Here is a 17275-nt window from a genome sequence, read left to right on the forward strand (position 1 = left end):
CCAACTGGACCGAGTCCGAGTCTCGCCCAACTGCAAATGCCAGGAAGTTTAGTGTGTGAACACACCACGCTCTCGCTGCCTGTAGCTTATCCGTGTCCTGTCTGATGTTATTTTACTCTGTGAAAAGAAACACAGATGTCATTCAGTCGGTTGAACAGAGAGAAAAGTTCATGCAGCTTGATTTAATTACAGCAAATGTATGGAGGTATTTTTCTGTCTTTAATCAAGAGCACAATTGTTTGCTTTGAGAGCAAGATTTCTGGTTTTCACTCTCAAATATCACCTTGCTCTCTCTCAAAACTCTAATGATTAGCAAAGAAAACTCAACATGTTACGTTTCTGTCAGAGGGGCCGGGGCTATTTTCAAAACTCAGCATATCCCAACCGCAAAGGCTCATGGGAGATGCAGATTCAGCTGAAATTTAACCTGTTTTTTATTGCTGTGCTATAAATTTGAGTAATCTCTGAGTTTTCTTTGCTAATCATTATTACACTGCACAATGTAGAAAACTATTAGAAACAACTTATTTGTTTTATTAATTAGACACTGTTATATAAAACATAAAATGATAATTAGTCACTAGTAAAAAGTTTATGTTCAAACAAAATCTGGGCTAAGAGTGTGGAGTCACTGTGTCAAGTAAAACGTGCGCACCCTGAAGAAGGTGAGGACGAGTTGCTCAAATTAGCTCGTATTCTATTGGCTGGAGGAAGTTTGACAGACAGCTCTTTCTGCAACCCAAGAGAAAGGAAAAAATATCCAAGAGCAGAAGTTTTGAGAGCAGAGAAAGTGTCTGAGTGTAACGGAAAGAGACCAAGTCTGAGCGCAGAGTTTTGAAAGGAAGAACAATATATTTGAAAGCAAGAGGGACTTTCTGAGTGAGATCAGAGTTTTGAGAGAGAGCAGGATGATATTTGAGCATGAAAACCAGAAATCTTGCTCTCAAAGCAAACAGTTACGCTCTTGATTAAAGATAGAAAAATACCCCCATACAAATGAGAATAAATTCTTTTGGAAACAATTTCCCCCATAATGTGACCGTTTTACACAGTCAAAAACGAATTCATTGTTTTTTCTGCTGGATGTAACCAGTTTTACTTTAAGTTGAATTATCAAATATTAAATGAATAAATAAGTAAAACAAAACTGTAAATAAAATTTAAATAAAAGAATTAGTGCAGAAAGAGAGACACAACATAGTGAAAAAAATAAATAATAAACAAATAAATAATAAACAAATAAACGAATAAGATATTAAAACAATTTAGATCAATGCATGAATAAATAAAATAAAACAGTTGTGCTTAAAATTGAATTAAATGCACAACAAAAGAAAGAAAGAAAGAAAGAAAGAAAGAAAGAAAGAAAGAAAGAAAGAAAAATGTATTATTATAAAAATATCTACAAAATAATGAATAAATAAACAAGATTAAATAAAATATGAATACATTTAAAAATGAATAAATACATGCAGAAAGGAAGGGATGAGGAAAGAAAGAATAAATGCATAAATAAATAATAAACTGAATTAAATAAATTAATAAAATAAAATAATCTAGTTTAAATGAATGCTTGATAATGTAAGTGAATAAATTTTGAGTATATGATCAATAAATGTATTTATTTATAATAACTATTTATAATAATAATAGGAAGAAGAAGAAGTTGCGTCATTTCTTTAGTTAGTTAAGTCCTGTATATCTCATATTCTGTAGAGAAATTCTCTAACAGTTCTGTGTAAAAGTCTCATTTCTTCGTTCTTACCTTTAAAACATTAAAACGGATGAAAAGTAAAAACAAAGCAGCTTTATTCTCATCACCGTCCTCAGGACGTCCAGGTCCTGTTCCTCTGCTGTAGGTGGTTTTCAGTCGTGACTCTGCTTCTTCTGTCCTCCACGTGTCCAGTTTCTGCCTCCGTGCTGAGGTACGCCAGGTTTCCAGCCACCAGGGAATCACCTCGTTGCTGCTAAGATCCTGTTTTCTGTCCATCAGCTGTCTGATCTCTGCTGGTTTTCCAGATGAAACTGAAGAAATGAGTGAAATAACTGCTTCTTTGCTAAGCTGTCTGTTATGTGTGTGTATGGTTGATCAAGACCTCTTTAAAAGAAGGTCTGGCTCTTTGGTAGTAAACCTGAAGGCCTGGTATGTGTTGAAGCATCTGTGCAGCATTTTCAGAAGCAGAATGACCCGTGCAGCACCTGGAAACAGACATCGTGGCTTTGATGAAGTTTTCTAGGATGCCGTTGGCTGTCGGCTTCACTTGCTTTCTGGAAGCAGGCGGGGACTGCTGGGACCAGTCCTCTCTTATTTATCACTTCCTGGTTTTCCTTCTTGGTACATTAAAATAGTCTCATCTATTTCCATCTGCCTTGTAGCTCCCACCAGGGCGTCATCCCTCACTTTTCCTTTATCTTCATCACCTGTGCAACACAGGAGCCAGTTCCCCCACGGCCCCATTAATCCTGGGCAGTTGTTCCAGCTACAACAGACCAGGAGGCCCAAAGCTTTGGCCTGGTTTTCATATCAAATAAAACATGTTTGAATGTGTGTATATGTGTGCTGAATGTTTCCAGCTCCACAAATTCCACAAATTTACAATTAGTTGACCAAATCACGACCACACCCTCCCCGACCATTATAATAAATGACTTTTAATTATAGTGGAGACTTTTTCTAATGGTTCAAATCAAAGATCAGGGGGCTGGAAGTGTAATCATGTTGGGTTAGAAGGAGTTAATGCTTTAAAACCTTGACAGCATGGAGGGATTGGAGGGTTGATTAATCTGGATGGTAGAGTAGGGGTTTAAATCAAGTTTGACTACAATACAAGACTTTATCAATTCAATGCTACTTTATTGTAATATGGAGAAACTTCCAGCTTTCTGCACGTCGTGCATGGATGTCCAGGCTGTAACATGATCGCTGCAGAAGGTTAAAAACTCAGGAGCAGGAGGAAAACAGTGACAACACAAACATAATGTAATTAGTTTTATTGATGAATAGCAATAATATTGTTTGTAGTGTGGTTTAAGATGATGATGATGATGGATTTTAGGAGATCTGCGCAGGTGGAAGTTTTAAATCTGACATTAGTAATGAAAAATAAGCACAAATATTAAAATGCATACCCTTGAATGACAATATTATTCAATGAAGAATTAATAATATTTAACATCTGATGAAGTCTAAACATGAAGAGGATGATGAAGAGGACTGTGAAGAGTCAAGCTGTGACTGAACCAGAACATTTAGTGCTCCACTCATGGCTCGGATGCCTTTTTGGGGTTTGTTTTTCTTTTCTTTTTGCATCATGTTTAACATTTACCAGTTGGACATTCAGAAGTTTAGAGAAAGTCTTATTAAACTCACCTGTAAGGGTTCTAGTCGGTTTTAGGTTCATTCTGACATATAAAAAGCAGAATATCTGCTTATCTAACCATGTGTTGGTAGTGTGGAGTTAGTGAGATCTCAACATGGATCAGATTTGTACCAGTTGCTGCAGAAGCTTCTCCTGGTTCCTCCTTGGAAGGTCTTAGGAAAACTCTTGTTTTTGGTTGTGCTGACCCCTCACTTGAATACGCTAGAAGATGGAGAGAAGGACAGACACAAGCTGAAAAACAACTAATCATACAATAAAACAACTAGTAAAAACACAATTAGGAACCGTTATGGCTGTTAGCGCAGACAGGATAACATCATTTGGCCTAGGAGCTAGTTTTTTTGGAAAGTTTAATTTTGGAATTTAACTTAACAATGGGTCTAAAGTACATTATACACAAAATACTAAAACTCTCTTGAGGGATCTGCATCACTAGTCGACTAATCGATTAGTCAAAACGGTCGACGGCATTTGTTAAAAGCCAATGTTTTGTTTGTAGGAGTTATTTGTGCAGACATGCTGGTGTAGAAGAACAGCGTGGCCCCTTTAAGAGCTTGAGAGGCGGAGAGGGAGGGGAGGGGGAACGTCGGAGCACAGGAAGTCGCAGTGAGAAACTTCCTGTTTAGCACTGAATGTTTTGCTACCAGCTTTGACAATAAACACCACACAGCTCCCGGGTCTGCTTCAGGGATGGATGATACCAACATGTTTCCTGTCGATACGATACCATTAGTGCCAATGCCGAAATCGCTACTTCTTGGTGCTTAAAGGAAAATTACGATTGTACAAGAGGCATAATAATATCTTATTGCAAGGGCAATATGAAATGTAAATAAACTCAAGAACATTAGTACTTAAAAGAAATGTTTTTAAAACAACAATTATACTGATTAGTATATTAAACAGAAATAAGATTATTAAGCTACAGATAAATATAAGATTTTTTTAATTTATTAAACGGAAAGTAATATATATATATATGTAATAGTACTAGTATAAATATAATACAGAGTGTGCACTAACCTGCACTGACCCAGTTAACAGCAGCAGCATCATTAAGATGTCTGATAGGCTGCCATGATCATGTGATACAGGAGGAAATCCCTGTTGCTTCACATGCAATTTTATTGCCTAAAACTCTCAAAGATGCAAAACAAATGGTTTGCATCAGTAGTATATCTCGATACTCAAAAAAGTATTGAATCCTATATTTTTACTGGCTGATATTGAAGTATTGACTCCAGATTATCGATTTTATTTATAAAAACAATAAACCTATCCCATTACAAAGTAAAAGTTTATTGTAAAAAAATGAAACATCACATTGCAGCGTCAACGCTTATTGTAAAACGTGAAAGGTGTCATGTTTCAACTGGTTCCTTTTAAATGTGACCACAAGATTAAATGGAAAAATACCAATAATTGACCATTTTTCATCTCTAAAAATTACCGTAAATATGTGGAACATTTACTGTGGGTTAGATTTTGGTCTGACAACCTCCACAAATCAGAGGTTTGCAGCAGCATGGACATTAAGTAAGACACACTCCAGGAATGACAATGTCTACACAGAAACCATTCCTTTTTGCAGTTTATCTTCTTTCAAGATTTTTACAAGAAAATCCATGCCTTTCTTTAGAGTAATCCTTTAATCTAACACCCTTTCTCTGGAGGGAGTCTATGATGGATTTGGGCATCACTGACTCATATGAGGCAGCAGGAATCGAGCAACTTGTCCACCGCTGTGATCCATGCTCTCGTTTACATCATTGGGTCACTAATTTTGCGCAACCACTTGACAAAATATGGTCTTGTGAGACTAAAACGCACTTGTTTACTTAGTAAACAAGCTCCTTAAAACACATTTATCTACTGCTGTGTGTATTCCAGTAAATGCTTCTGTAAATGTGAGAAGGTTGAAAAAGTCTAAAATTTGCAAACCTCACAGTTTTGTTGTGAACTGCTGTCAATACTAACACTAATGTCATTGGGGGGATTTTTTTGAAGAAACACCTCTACTCACTGCTGGCACATTTTGACCTAGAAAAGAAAAAACTCTCCTCAGATACACATCCAGGGGCAATGATAAGAATATCAAAATGTGATAATGTCGGGTTATTTATAATTTCTGGCTTTTTTCTTTTAAATTTTTGTATATTTTCCTGGTAATGCTGTATTTCGATACTGTTTCTAAAAAGGACTCCACACAAGTATCAGAACCATGGTTATAAGTTTTTGTGATGAGCCCCTCTATTGTTGACCCGAGCTGTTCCTTTATATCTTTTCTCATTTCTTAAATGCACATAGTTTTGATATTGTTTGCAAAAGAATAGGCCTTAGCTTGCTGACTGTTACTTTAACTGTCATAGCTAAAGGCATCTCTACAGTGGAAAGAAATAGTAGATTACACTGAGCACCTGCTTTGTATGAGGTGGGATTTGCATTCAAATAGAGAAGTCCTGCTTAGACTTAGTTGGCAGGACAGTTATGTAATTTTATTTTGCTAAAGAAATCAAGAAATGAGACCAGTATTTTGATCCACAGCGCTACGCGTGCATGTTTGCCTGGCAGCTTTTTCATAAACGTCAAACTGAGCATCAGAATGAGGAAGAAAGGGGATTTAAGAGACTTTAAACATGGCATGGTTGTTGGTCTGAGTATTTACTGGGATTTTCACCCACAACCATCTCTAGGATTTCTAGAGAATGGTCTGAAGAAGAGAAAATATCCAGCGAGCAGCAGTTGTCTGGACCAGGATGCAGCAGAAGACCACACCTGGTGCCTCCTGTCAGCTAAGAACAGGAAACTGAGGCTACAATTCACACACACTCACCAACACTGGACAATAGAAGATGGAGAAACGTTGCTGGTCTGATGAGTCTCTATTTCAGCTCCACATTCAGATGCTAGGCTCAGAATCTGGTGGAAACATCATGAAAACATGGATCCATCCATCTTCTTGACCCACTTTGTTCCCCTTAGTACCAACGTGGCCTGGTTTAACCAGCACAGCCTACCTGAGTATTGCTGCTTAATTAAGGCAGTCCTGAAAAAAGGGTGTCCAACCCGGTACTAGAAGGTGAACCTGATAAAGTGGCTAATGGGTTTCTGTTAGGGATGTACACGACAAACTGACTAATAGATTAGACGAAACGGCACACAAAGTCGACAGTATTTAATTTTGCAATTTAATTTAACAATGGGCATAAAATATATTATACACAAAATACAAAAACTCCCTTGAGGGATGTGCACCACTAGTCGACTAAACGGCGCACAAAGTCAACGGCATTTTTTTAAAGTTGACGTTTTGGTTGGAGGAGTTATGTCTCATTGTGCAGAGACATGTCGGTGTTTACAGAGCTGTGGTAAAAGAGCAGTGTGGCTCCTTTAAAAGCTGAAGAGGAGAGAGACGCACAGCGCAGGAGAGGAGAGGGGGATTGTTGGAGTCGCTGTGAGAAACTTCCTGTTTAGCGGTGAATGTTTTGCTACCAGCTTTAGCAATAAACACCACACAGCTCTGCTAGTTCCAGCTGAGATCCAAAGTCTGTTTCACTACTGCTGGGTAAAGTGAAGGGAGCTAACCCTTAAGCTAGTTCCTGCTAGCTGCTGGGTAAAGTGAGGGAAGCTAAGCCTGAAGCTATCTGCAGCTTCACCCAGGAGGAACCACCTATCCTCCACCTCCCGACCTCTGTGTGGAAATGAAAAGTTTAGCAGCTGTTTCTGTCGTGATTTTCACAGATAGTGGAGGCAACAGACCAGAGCAGCACGGTTACTGAACCCTCAGAAATGTTGCTTCAGGAGCAAAAAGACAAGACGGAAATACCAGAAAAAAATGGTTTTGTTGTAACTGAATGCTCCTGTGGGTGTGGTGTTTAGCTCACGTAGTATAACAGGCGGTCCTTAAAGCAAAGCAGTTTCCTTGACCCACTTCTCATCTACCTGCTGAACAATAACGGACAGTAGAGCCCACACTGTGGTGCATAAACACTTGTTTATGGAACACACACAATATACAATTAACATCTTATAAGTTTTACCATTTCCATTTGGAGATAAAGGCTTTTTAATTTTATTTTTGATTATGTCAAGATGACGTCACAACTAATTGACTTTTGAAAGGCCTGACAAGTTGACTTCAAAAATCACCTAAAATGTCCATCATTTCCCATCTCCTCTCACACATTACTGTTCATACTAAAGCAAACATAATTAGGATGAATAGAAATATTCATTTGAAGAGGGCTAAGCAGGTTTCCCTTAGGTTCTCCTTTCACTGTCTGAGCCCTGCATGTTGTCTTGCATCTCACTTTCTCCGTCCTCATCTTGCAGATCCTCTCCTCTCCCTCCACCTCGTCCTGTCCTTCATCACCTGGTCCTGCATTATCTCACTGTCACATTTCTGTTTCTCTTCTTTCTCTCCATCGCCTCCATCAACCTGGCTCACTTGTTTTAGTCTGATTCTGTCACTTTACTATGGTGAGAAAAAATCAGAGATGCTGCCTTTCCTCTATACACGATTTATATATAAGCTCCAAGCTGTCATTATTTCATTTGTTAGTATGATGTAGTTATTCAGTGTTACCTCTTTCTATCTGTGCTGCTGTCTTCTGTCCTTGCTGCTTCGTCCTCATTTCCCTCCTCAGTTTCAAAACAAAGTTGTTTCAGGCCGCTGTGGTGTTACCTTGTGCTGCATTCAATGCAATCGGACATCAGATATTTACGCTTGTAAATGTCAAATTTGCGATAATTATTATTCCTTGAATTTGATGCTGCCAGCTGGAGTGGCAGCAGGGGTGATGAGGCTTGAATTTAGGATGGCAGTTGCCAATCTATGTCACTCCTGTAGCAGTGTAACGGTAAATGTACAGGAGTCTGCAGGTTACAAGTGTTGTAGCTAGACTCAAAACATCCGAGGCTAAACCCCAGGATAAAGGCTGGCGACGCCACGGAGCTGTAAAGCTAAAAGCACCAATCTATTCTCAAGAGTCCTGAACCTTGAAACATGTCTTTGATATTAGACAATCAAAAAGTGGTCAGAAAGTTTTGGCTCATCAGATTTTAATGAAATTTACAAGAAAAGAATTGTTAAGAATTGGGCATATTATCCTTCTTTTCTCTTCAATTTCAGGTCAAGAGGAACACATGGGGTACAACTAAGTACATGGAGCTTTACATTGTAGCAGACAACACACTGGTGAGATGAACCTCTGCCTTCTTTACTCCCTCCACAGGAGAAAACTCTCCTACTTGCAAGTTAATGTGATAAAGCTAGTTTTTTTGCATTAGTTTGAAAACACATGTCTGATCGCTATCAGAATGTGTTACTTTACTGTACCTGCATTATAATGAACTCAGACTTCAATAAAAGTTTTTTCAACACTTTGCTCGTATTCTAAGACGGACATGCAGATTTTTGTACACTATCGCCCCCCTGTGGTTACAGATTCTGGTGGGTCACAGATTTTGGTGAAACACCTATCTTTCTAATTGTGTTTCAGTAAACTTGGAAAAGTGTTTCACGTAATGTGAAGTTTCTTTATTGTTGGTAAAAGTGTTTCATTCAATGTAATAGTGTTTTGCTCTTCCCGGTCACCGTACATATACAATCAACTAAACTAAATATGTGAAAACACAGATTAATACCAAATAGGTACTGATACTGCCCCCAAGTGGCAAAAAAATGGTATTACATAAAGATTGCCATTCGCGACATCCTAACACAGTTGTTTGCTCATATGTTGGAGGCTATGAGGAGATCAGATATTTCAGTCATCACACAGCATCACTTTCAAAGCACATATTTTTCAACAAAGAAGAAAGTTTCATTGTCTGCAGTAAGTTTCAGAATTTAAGTGACTGGAAAGTCTTTACATTTCATTTTTACAAACCTTCCCAGCTTCCATGGAAACAGAGCTGTAGTATGTTGCGTATACACTCTGGTAGAAGTGTTTGGTCTCCAGTGTTGATTTTATGGTTCTTAGTTTCTGCAGGAGACTGACATTAATACTTCCCTTAATCTCAATGTCTTGCAGTTCAAACGGCAGAATAAGGACTATGACAAGACAAAGGCGAGGATAATGGAAATTGCCAATTATGTGGATAAGGTAAGGCTGATGGCTTTTCCTGCTGCTGCCTGCTGTTCTGTAGAGAGAAAACGGCCTCATTCAAAATGCTAATAGACATACTTTCATTTCTGATAGCAACTATAACTAATAAACTCTGTTTAGTATATTCTATATTCCATCTGCATCAGCAGTGGTTGAGGTGTGTGCAAAGCACAAATATCAGCTACTGAATGTAGTTTTAAGATGATTAAATCAGCAGTGTTCCTCTACAACCTTTCAGAGCAGATCAAGGACAAATTGTCTTATGTGAGCACACTGTATTGTAGCAGCTTATGGAGAGAAAGTGAACTAACTGGTGTGTGCTGTTTTTAGTTTTACAGGGCTCTGAACATCCGTGTGCCTCTCATTGGTCTGGAGGTTTGGACTGACAGAGATCAGTGCATCATCACAGAGGAACCAAATGCCACCCTCTGGTCTTTCCTGCAGTGGAGACAGAAACTGAAATCTCGTAAAAAACATGACAATGCCCAGCTGCTCACGTAAGAAACGCACATTTGTTCCTCAAAGCCTTTTCGGTCTAGGCGGGACACTTTTGTCTTTTTTGCATTTCCACACAAAAATCATGGGAAGGGTATTCTAATATTCAGTCTGACCTACGTTTTTGGGCTCTTCCGCTGGGGTACCAACCTAACCAATCCGACCCAAAAGGGTGGAGCTTGACACACTGCAATCTGTTGATTGGTTGAACAGAAAGTAACTTCCCGTGCAACCAGGCATAAAAACGAAGCAGGAACGGTTGCTTGTTTAGAGCAACAGATTTTCTTTTTGTTGATTAAATCCCACCAGCACGGTGCTGCACGGTGGTGTGGTGGTTAGCACTGCTGCCTCACAGCAAGGAGGTCGCTGGTCCGAGCCTTTCTGAGGAGTTTGCATGTTCTACCTGTGTATGTGTGTGTTCTCTCTGGGTACATTGGCTTCCTTCCACCGTCCAAAGACATGCATGTTAGGTTAACTGGTCCCTCAAACTCTCCCTAGGAGTGAGTGTGAGTGTTTTTGTCTCCCTGTGTTGGCCCTGCGATGGACTGGCGACCTGTCCAGGTGAATCTGTCTCTCATCTGTTAATTACTAGGATAGGCTCCAGCTTCCCTGCTACCCTGAACTAAGCTGTTAATAAAATGAATGGATGATTAACTCTCCATTTATAATGGTGTAACAAAACACCGTCAAGAAGAATGAACACAAACTGCTGGATGAACCAACTCAAACCCGTTGGTAGAAAAAAGGCTTAACATACACTAAGCTCAGGTTCATGTTCAGATCCATGTTACTGTCACAGAAACAAGGGGACGTCTTTTTTAAATCATTGATGCTGTGCAGATGTTGGAGACACTGGTCTGATCATTTAGCGGCCATTAATGCAGTGAGAGAAATTATAAACAGGTTCTGAGATACAAATCAGGAGAATTCTCCTCTCTAATAAAGTAGCTGACAGGTGGTAGAAAGAATTTATATTTCAGTTATTCAGGGGCGGGTCTAGAAAAGTTCTAAAAATCATGCCGGATTAGCTGTCGTTAGGGGGAGACTCAGTGAGAATTTATTTTAAACCACATACACAAGTTTCCTGTAAACCACTGGAGTAGAGTCAGACCATCTGAGCTGTGCACCGGTGAGTTCATGTTTAGACCAGGTCCACAGTGAAGCAGGAGGATCAGATTCCACTGGGAACCATTAAGGCTGGAACCAAGTTGGCCTTATACAACCCCATAAAACACATATACATGTGAACAAACACAACAGAGAAACTAGATGTTATAAACAGAGCAGCCAGCAGCAGAGAATTATGGGACTTTTCCACATATTCATCCACATTTCATGAGCTCAGTCTGCTTCATAAGTCTGAGCTCGCTAGATGGGACTGAGAGAAATAACATCTGTGTTGTTGTCGTTTGCTAAACATTCTGTCATCCTGTCGTTTCACGCGGAGGTACTTCTGTGGAGGATCAGCGCCTACATTGTGTTCAGTTTTCTAAAGGGAAGACGGAGGCAGAGTTAAGACGTCAGCTTAGAGTCAGAAGTAGAGATGAGAAGGAGGGACGCTGTATTTTCCTCTGCAGGCTGACAGACTGAAATCAGTGCAGCCTAAATAAACACTGAGAAGAAAACTGTCGTGTGAATTAAAACAGCTGCTGACACCTACAGAACTACTCCTGCTAATGCTAAGCTCACTGTGGCGAAGCGTGGCGTGATGTTTCGTGGTGTGACATGGCTAAATGTGGCATTATGTGATGTGCCATGACGTAGCATGGCATGGCATGGTGTAGTGTGGAATGACGTGGCATGGCGTGACATAGCGTGACATAGCATGCCGTGGTGTGATGTGACATGACATGGCGTGTCGTAGTGTCACATGACATTGTGTGGCATGGAGTAGCGTGGTGTGGCGTGGTGTGGTGTGGTGTGGTGTGGCGTGGCATGGCATGACCTGCCGTGGTGCAGCATGGCGTGACCTGCTGTGGGGCGGCGTGGCGTGATGTAGCATGACGTAGCATGCTGTGGTGTGACGTGACATGGCATGGCGTGACGTAGTGTGGCATGGCGTTTTGTGGCGTGACGTGACGTGGTGTGGCATTTTTGGTGTGACGTAGCATAGTGTGATGTAATGTGATGTAGTGTGGTGTGGCCTGGCGTGATATGATGTGTCTTCATCGTTGATCTCCACAGAATCATAACCGATCAACACAGGTTTTAACTCTCAGCCTCTAGAGGAAGAAAAAACTGAAATAAAAACATTTGAGTCTGAATTATTGTCTCTGACTGATAGAGCTGTGGCCTCCATTACTATCTTCTTATTTTAATCTGGTGTAAAATGAAACCATCAGACTGAATCCATGAACACTAGATTATAATCATGCAAATGAAAAAAAACTCTTTCTTGATCACAGTGGGAAATAAAAAGTAATCTGGTCTGTACCGGAAGAAAACACCTGAGATGAATATCAGGATGAAGATGAGGCTGGATTGGCCATTTTTAGAGCTAAAGTCTGTGCAGTAGAGATGCTGTAACACACTCCTGAGTGCTGCAGAGCAGTAAACCCACTAACCTTCAACTGTAATAGAAGAGCTCACACTGATGATGATCAATCAATCAGCTGTGTTTAATCAGCAGCTGCTGCCCGCCATTCTCTCCAACAGGAAGTATCAATGTGTCATTTCTTCATGAAATATTTGCATCAGGAGGAACTAATCAGCGCCAAATCAGACGTTTTGGAGTGAGAACTGCAAACTCTCACTCCTCTCAGGGCTTTAAAATCCACATGTTGTCTCAGATGATCAGATTACTGATGGCTTGGTTCTGTGTTTCATGAAACTCAGGCCACCAGCATTAGGTGTTTGTTTCCATCTGTCAGACTGGATTAACTGGATTCTGATTGTTAATGTAAAGCTGATTTTTCCTTCTATGTGTTTCATTGTGTGCAACAGTGGTGTGATTTTCAAGGGGACAACTATCGGGATGGCACCTTTGGAGGGGATGTGCAGCCTGGAAAACTCTGGAGGCATCAACGTGGTACGTAGGAATTAATTTCTCCTTCTGTTTAGATTAGTTATGCCTTTGGCTGTGAAAAGGGTCATCCAGGTTTCCATCCATCCATCCATCCATCCATCCATCCATCCTGTTGTCGTGGGTTCAGGAGAGACTCAGACCTCCCTCTCCTCAGCAACACTCCAGCTCCTCCTGGAGGACCACCTCAGCTGAGGCTCAGCAGCTTCACACCAACCTCCCTCTGGATCTGTCAGACCATCTGTCTCTCTCCATCTACCATCACTCACGAAGAAGATCCTGAGATAATTTAACTTCTCTGCCTTTTTATAAACCTACTGAACACTGCCAGCTCAGCAGCTACATCTCAGTATCAGGAACAATCTGATTTTGTTCACTGGAGAAGTCACATGCAGTTGTGCAAAAGTTTATCATTGAGTAGGAAATGGTAAAACTACAAGCTAGAAGATTTTTAAAAAATATCATTTGGATCATGAACAATGGTATGACCACCTATGCAACACTGTGGTCATAAAGGGATGGACATGGTCAGCAACAATACTCAGGTAGGCTGTGCTGGTTAAACCAGGCCACGTTGGTACTAAGGGGCCAAAGTGAGCCAAGAAGATGGATGGAGCGTAGCTTATCTGCTTAAAGGTTGGAAGTGTTGTGTGTTCAAAGATGCTTTTCTTCAGACCTTGGTTGGAACCAGAGCTTAGTTGACTTCCTGTTGTCTTTTTATCATCTCCAACCAGTCTGCCCATTTTTTCTGATACAGGAACCAGTGGTCTTTTTAAAAAAATTAAACGTCTGACCAGAAAGCTGCATGAAAATGAAAGAAAATAAAATAAACATGTAGTAACAGCCTTCAGTGAATACATGTGTCATAATAACGTCTTTTTCTTGGTTCTGGTTGATGTAGCTGAAAAGCTAACACTGACTTCCCATGCTAATGCTAACAGTCTGAACTAGCAGCTAAGCTTTGCAGGTCTAAAACTTTTTTCTTGTTCTTGAGGCCACAAGAACAAAACAACATCAGTTTTCTCTCGTGGATGTGATTGGGTTCAGTTCTCCACACTTTGGCCGAGCAGAACTTTCTTCTCATGGGGCTCTGAGAAGTATTGTGTGATTGGTTGGACATTTGAGGTGAAGCGGAAAGTCGTGGCTTCCGCATTTCTACCTGATGCTAGGCTGAACGAATAGTTTTAATGAACAGCTCATCATGGCGGTGAGAAAGTACGTAAATGTAAACACATGCTGGATTTAAAGACACGGAAACCGCCGTGTGCACAGCCCCACCCTGCCATGGACGAAGCTTCTCGTTTAATATAAAATAACCCGCTCAGCTGTTCATTGCACATAAAAACATAGACCAGCTCGGAAAGTTCAAATCCTCTTCTTAATCTCTTGATTTTGGTATTCCACAGGGATCTGTTCTGGGTCCTTTATTGCTTATTTTATGTTTGCTGCCTCTGCTGCACATTATAGGCTCTTTTAAAGATATGCTGATGATGTTCAGCTTTTTATTTCTTTTAAAACGCAGGATGCTTTTAAGATTCAGATCTTGCTTGGGTGTTTGGATGCTGTCAGGAGTTGGATGAATGATAACTTTCTTCAACTAAATGATGCAAAAACTGAGGTCCTTGTTTGTGCCACTGCACATGTCTTCATCTCATCTGACCTAATCAGACCTGGTTACTGTAATTCCATCTTCACATGCTTAAGCAAAAAATCTCTTGATCATCTCCAGGTTGTTCAGAACGCTGCTGCCAGGCTGATAACAAAATTCTCCAAATTCACTCATTACTACTCCATTACTGATCCAGCTGCACTGGTTTCTCATTCATCACAGACTGCATTTTAAAATTCTGGTTTTCACTTATCGAGCCCTACATGACCAAGCACCTGATTACATCAGAGACCTCCTACATCCCCACGTTCCCAGAAGGTCCCTGAGATGAAGTGATCAAGCTCTGCTGGTTGTTAAGCAAACACGGCTGAAAGCTAAAGGTGTCAGAGCCTTTGTAGCCGTGGCTCCTTCCCTCTGGACCTCCCGTCCTCTCAGCCTGAGATCTACAGACTCTGTGATCTCTTTTAAAAAGCAGCTAAAAACACATCTTTTTAAACTTGCTTTTACTTAGTTTTATTTGTTTTTATGTTTTCTGTTATTGTGTTATTTTGTGTTTTGTGTTTCATTGTTAAGCACTTTGTGATTTTTATCCTAAAGGGGGTTTATAATTAAACATTTCCTTACTAGAATAATCATTTTAGGGAGGAGAACATTTACATGTTTATGACGTACATCAGTTATTAGTGATCAGTTACAGGATCACTTTATTAGTTAATCAGTTTTATTCCCATTATTTCAGTATTATTTGAACGAAAAATAGTGTTTTAGGCTTTTTGTTTATTTCCTTTTCTTATATGTTTTTCGATTAAAAACAAATTAATCATTAAAGATAATATTAGTCTTTTTAAACTGTTCTACATGAGTATGAGGTGGTGTTTACAGAGGCCAATTTTTTTCCTACTGAATGTGTTTTATTATTCTGAAGCAGAGCTTCAGTAATTGATAATTAACTGATTAAGAACTGGAATTTCTTTGGGTTTGTATTTCAAATAGAAAATGTCAAATACTTACTAGCTTACAACATTCACTTATCAGCTAACATATAACATAATTAAATCTTTTTTAAATGTATTTTTTTTTCTTTTTATTATTTTTTTCTCAGATTTTTTTTACAGTTTTTAAAACTTTATTCTTTTCCATTTTTATCACTTTTTTCTTTGTGTTAACAATTTTGATAATTTTTTAACTGGTTTTTTACCATTTTTTTCTACCAATTTTTTCTTTTTTTTCTTTTTAAACCATCTTTTTTTACAGTGACATATTTTTTATTTATACTTTTTTCTTTTTTTTTCCAATTTTTTAAAAACTCTTATCTTTTTAAATTTTGAACCACTTTTTCTCTTTTCACAATCTTATTTAGAAATAGTTTTTTTAATAATAGTTTGTGAAACACACTAAAACACTCGCTGTGATGGAGAAATCACAGCTCTGCTTCGTTAGATGTGATTCGACCATTTCTAAGGGTTTTATTTTTTTGTTTGTTTTCTCCATGGTGGCCACCTCATCCCCAGATACAGGTGTGTCTGTAGGGTGATCAGGCTCAGGTGGCGGGGTTTGAGTTTGGGCAAAACTCAAAACCCCACAATTCCGCTGATTTACGTCAGAGAAAAACCGTAGAACTAAAGGCGGATTTATGGTTGCGCGGTGTCTGCGTAACCGCCGTAGGCTCGGTGTGGCTCCGCAGAGGCTCAACGCGCACCTCTTCCAGACCTGATGTGCACCCCTGCTACGCAGACGGTTACGTGGAGGTACTCACTTGTGATTGGTCAGTTTGAGATCACATGCTGCCTGATATCTGGATCTTCTCGCTGAATTTGTATGGCAACTCACCAGCATCAGCTAAACCATAGCCGACCGCACGCAGACACAAACGCCACACGAGTATAAATCCTCCTTTAGGTGAAAATAGGTTGTGAAATTAGAAACGAGTCATGTTCTACTGGATAGTTTTCCTCAGCATGAGAATAAACAGAATGTGTAGAAAATTGTAGAAAATTTTAAGAATATTTTCTTGTTGAAATCTTGTCTGATGGCGTGCAGCGTTGCAGTGTTCAGCTTGTTCAGGAGGGAAAGTGTGTGTGAGCACAGCAGTGGACTGAATGGTCAGTGAGATCGATAGCTTTTCCAAGCACGATTAGCCTCTAATAGGCTGTTAGCTGGCCTGTAGGCAGAGACAGTCAGTGGAATCCAAATGTGCTGTGGCTAACAAGCACAGAGCCAGCAGCACACCTCAGACACACTTTACCTCTGTGGTTCAGTATTTTTAGCTCTGAATAGAAAATGAAGGATTTCACTGCAGAACATCAGCAGTTAATACGTCTGTGTTTTATACAGTCTGCAGAATTTACACGCTGAGCTGAATAAAAGGCAGCTTTCAGCTGAAAGTGCAGATTAATGCTGCTGACACCTTTACATTTTACTGTCTTTGCTTCTCACTTCTGTAGTTTCAGTTTTCCTCTTCTGATTTACTGATTATGTCTGGCATTTTTTAACATAGTTGCATGAAGCACTTGGAGTTAGATTTTCCTTACAATCTGAATTAAGACAAGACTAATTTAATTATGCAGCACTTTTCATGCATAAAGCAGTGTGCTGTTCTTGATCATCGGAAACAGAAAAGCAAATATAGGCAGTCAGTTACATATAATTAAGATTTCAT

General features: G+C 39.6%; 1 protein-coding gene across 2 annotated transcripts in view; it reads left to right on the forward strand.

Annotated features, from left to right (window-relative positions):
• adam19a (ADAM metallopeptidase domain 19a) overlaps positions 1–17275 on the forward strand; it is a 183485-nt gene that overhangs the window by 120032 nt on the left and 46178 nt on the right. For both annotated transcript variants that reach the window (XM_041986524.1, XM_041986525.1), the window contains exons 7-10: positions 8512–8577; positions 9416–9487; positions 9821–9987; positions 12929–13013. In XM_041986524.1, coding sequence (XP_041842458.1) covers positions 8512–8577; positions 9416–9487; positions 9821–9987; positions 12929–13013 — 390 coding nt within the window. The remainder of the gene's footprint in view (positions 1–8511; positions 8578–9415; positions 9488–9820; positions 9988–12928; positions 13014–17275) is intronic.

Source organism: Melanotaenia boesemani, chromosome 5 (assembly GCF_017639745.1).
Source record: "Melanotaenia boesemani isolate fMelBoe1 chromosome 5, fMelBoe1.pri, whole genome shotgun sequence".
Taxonomy (NCBI): Eukaryota; Metazoa; Chordata; class Actinopteri; order Atheriniformes; family Melanotaeniidae; genus Melanotaenia; species Melanotaenia boesemani.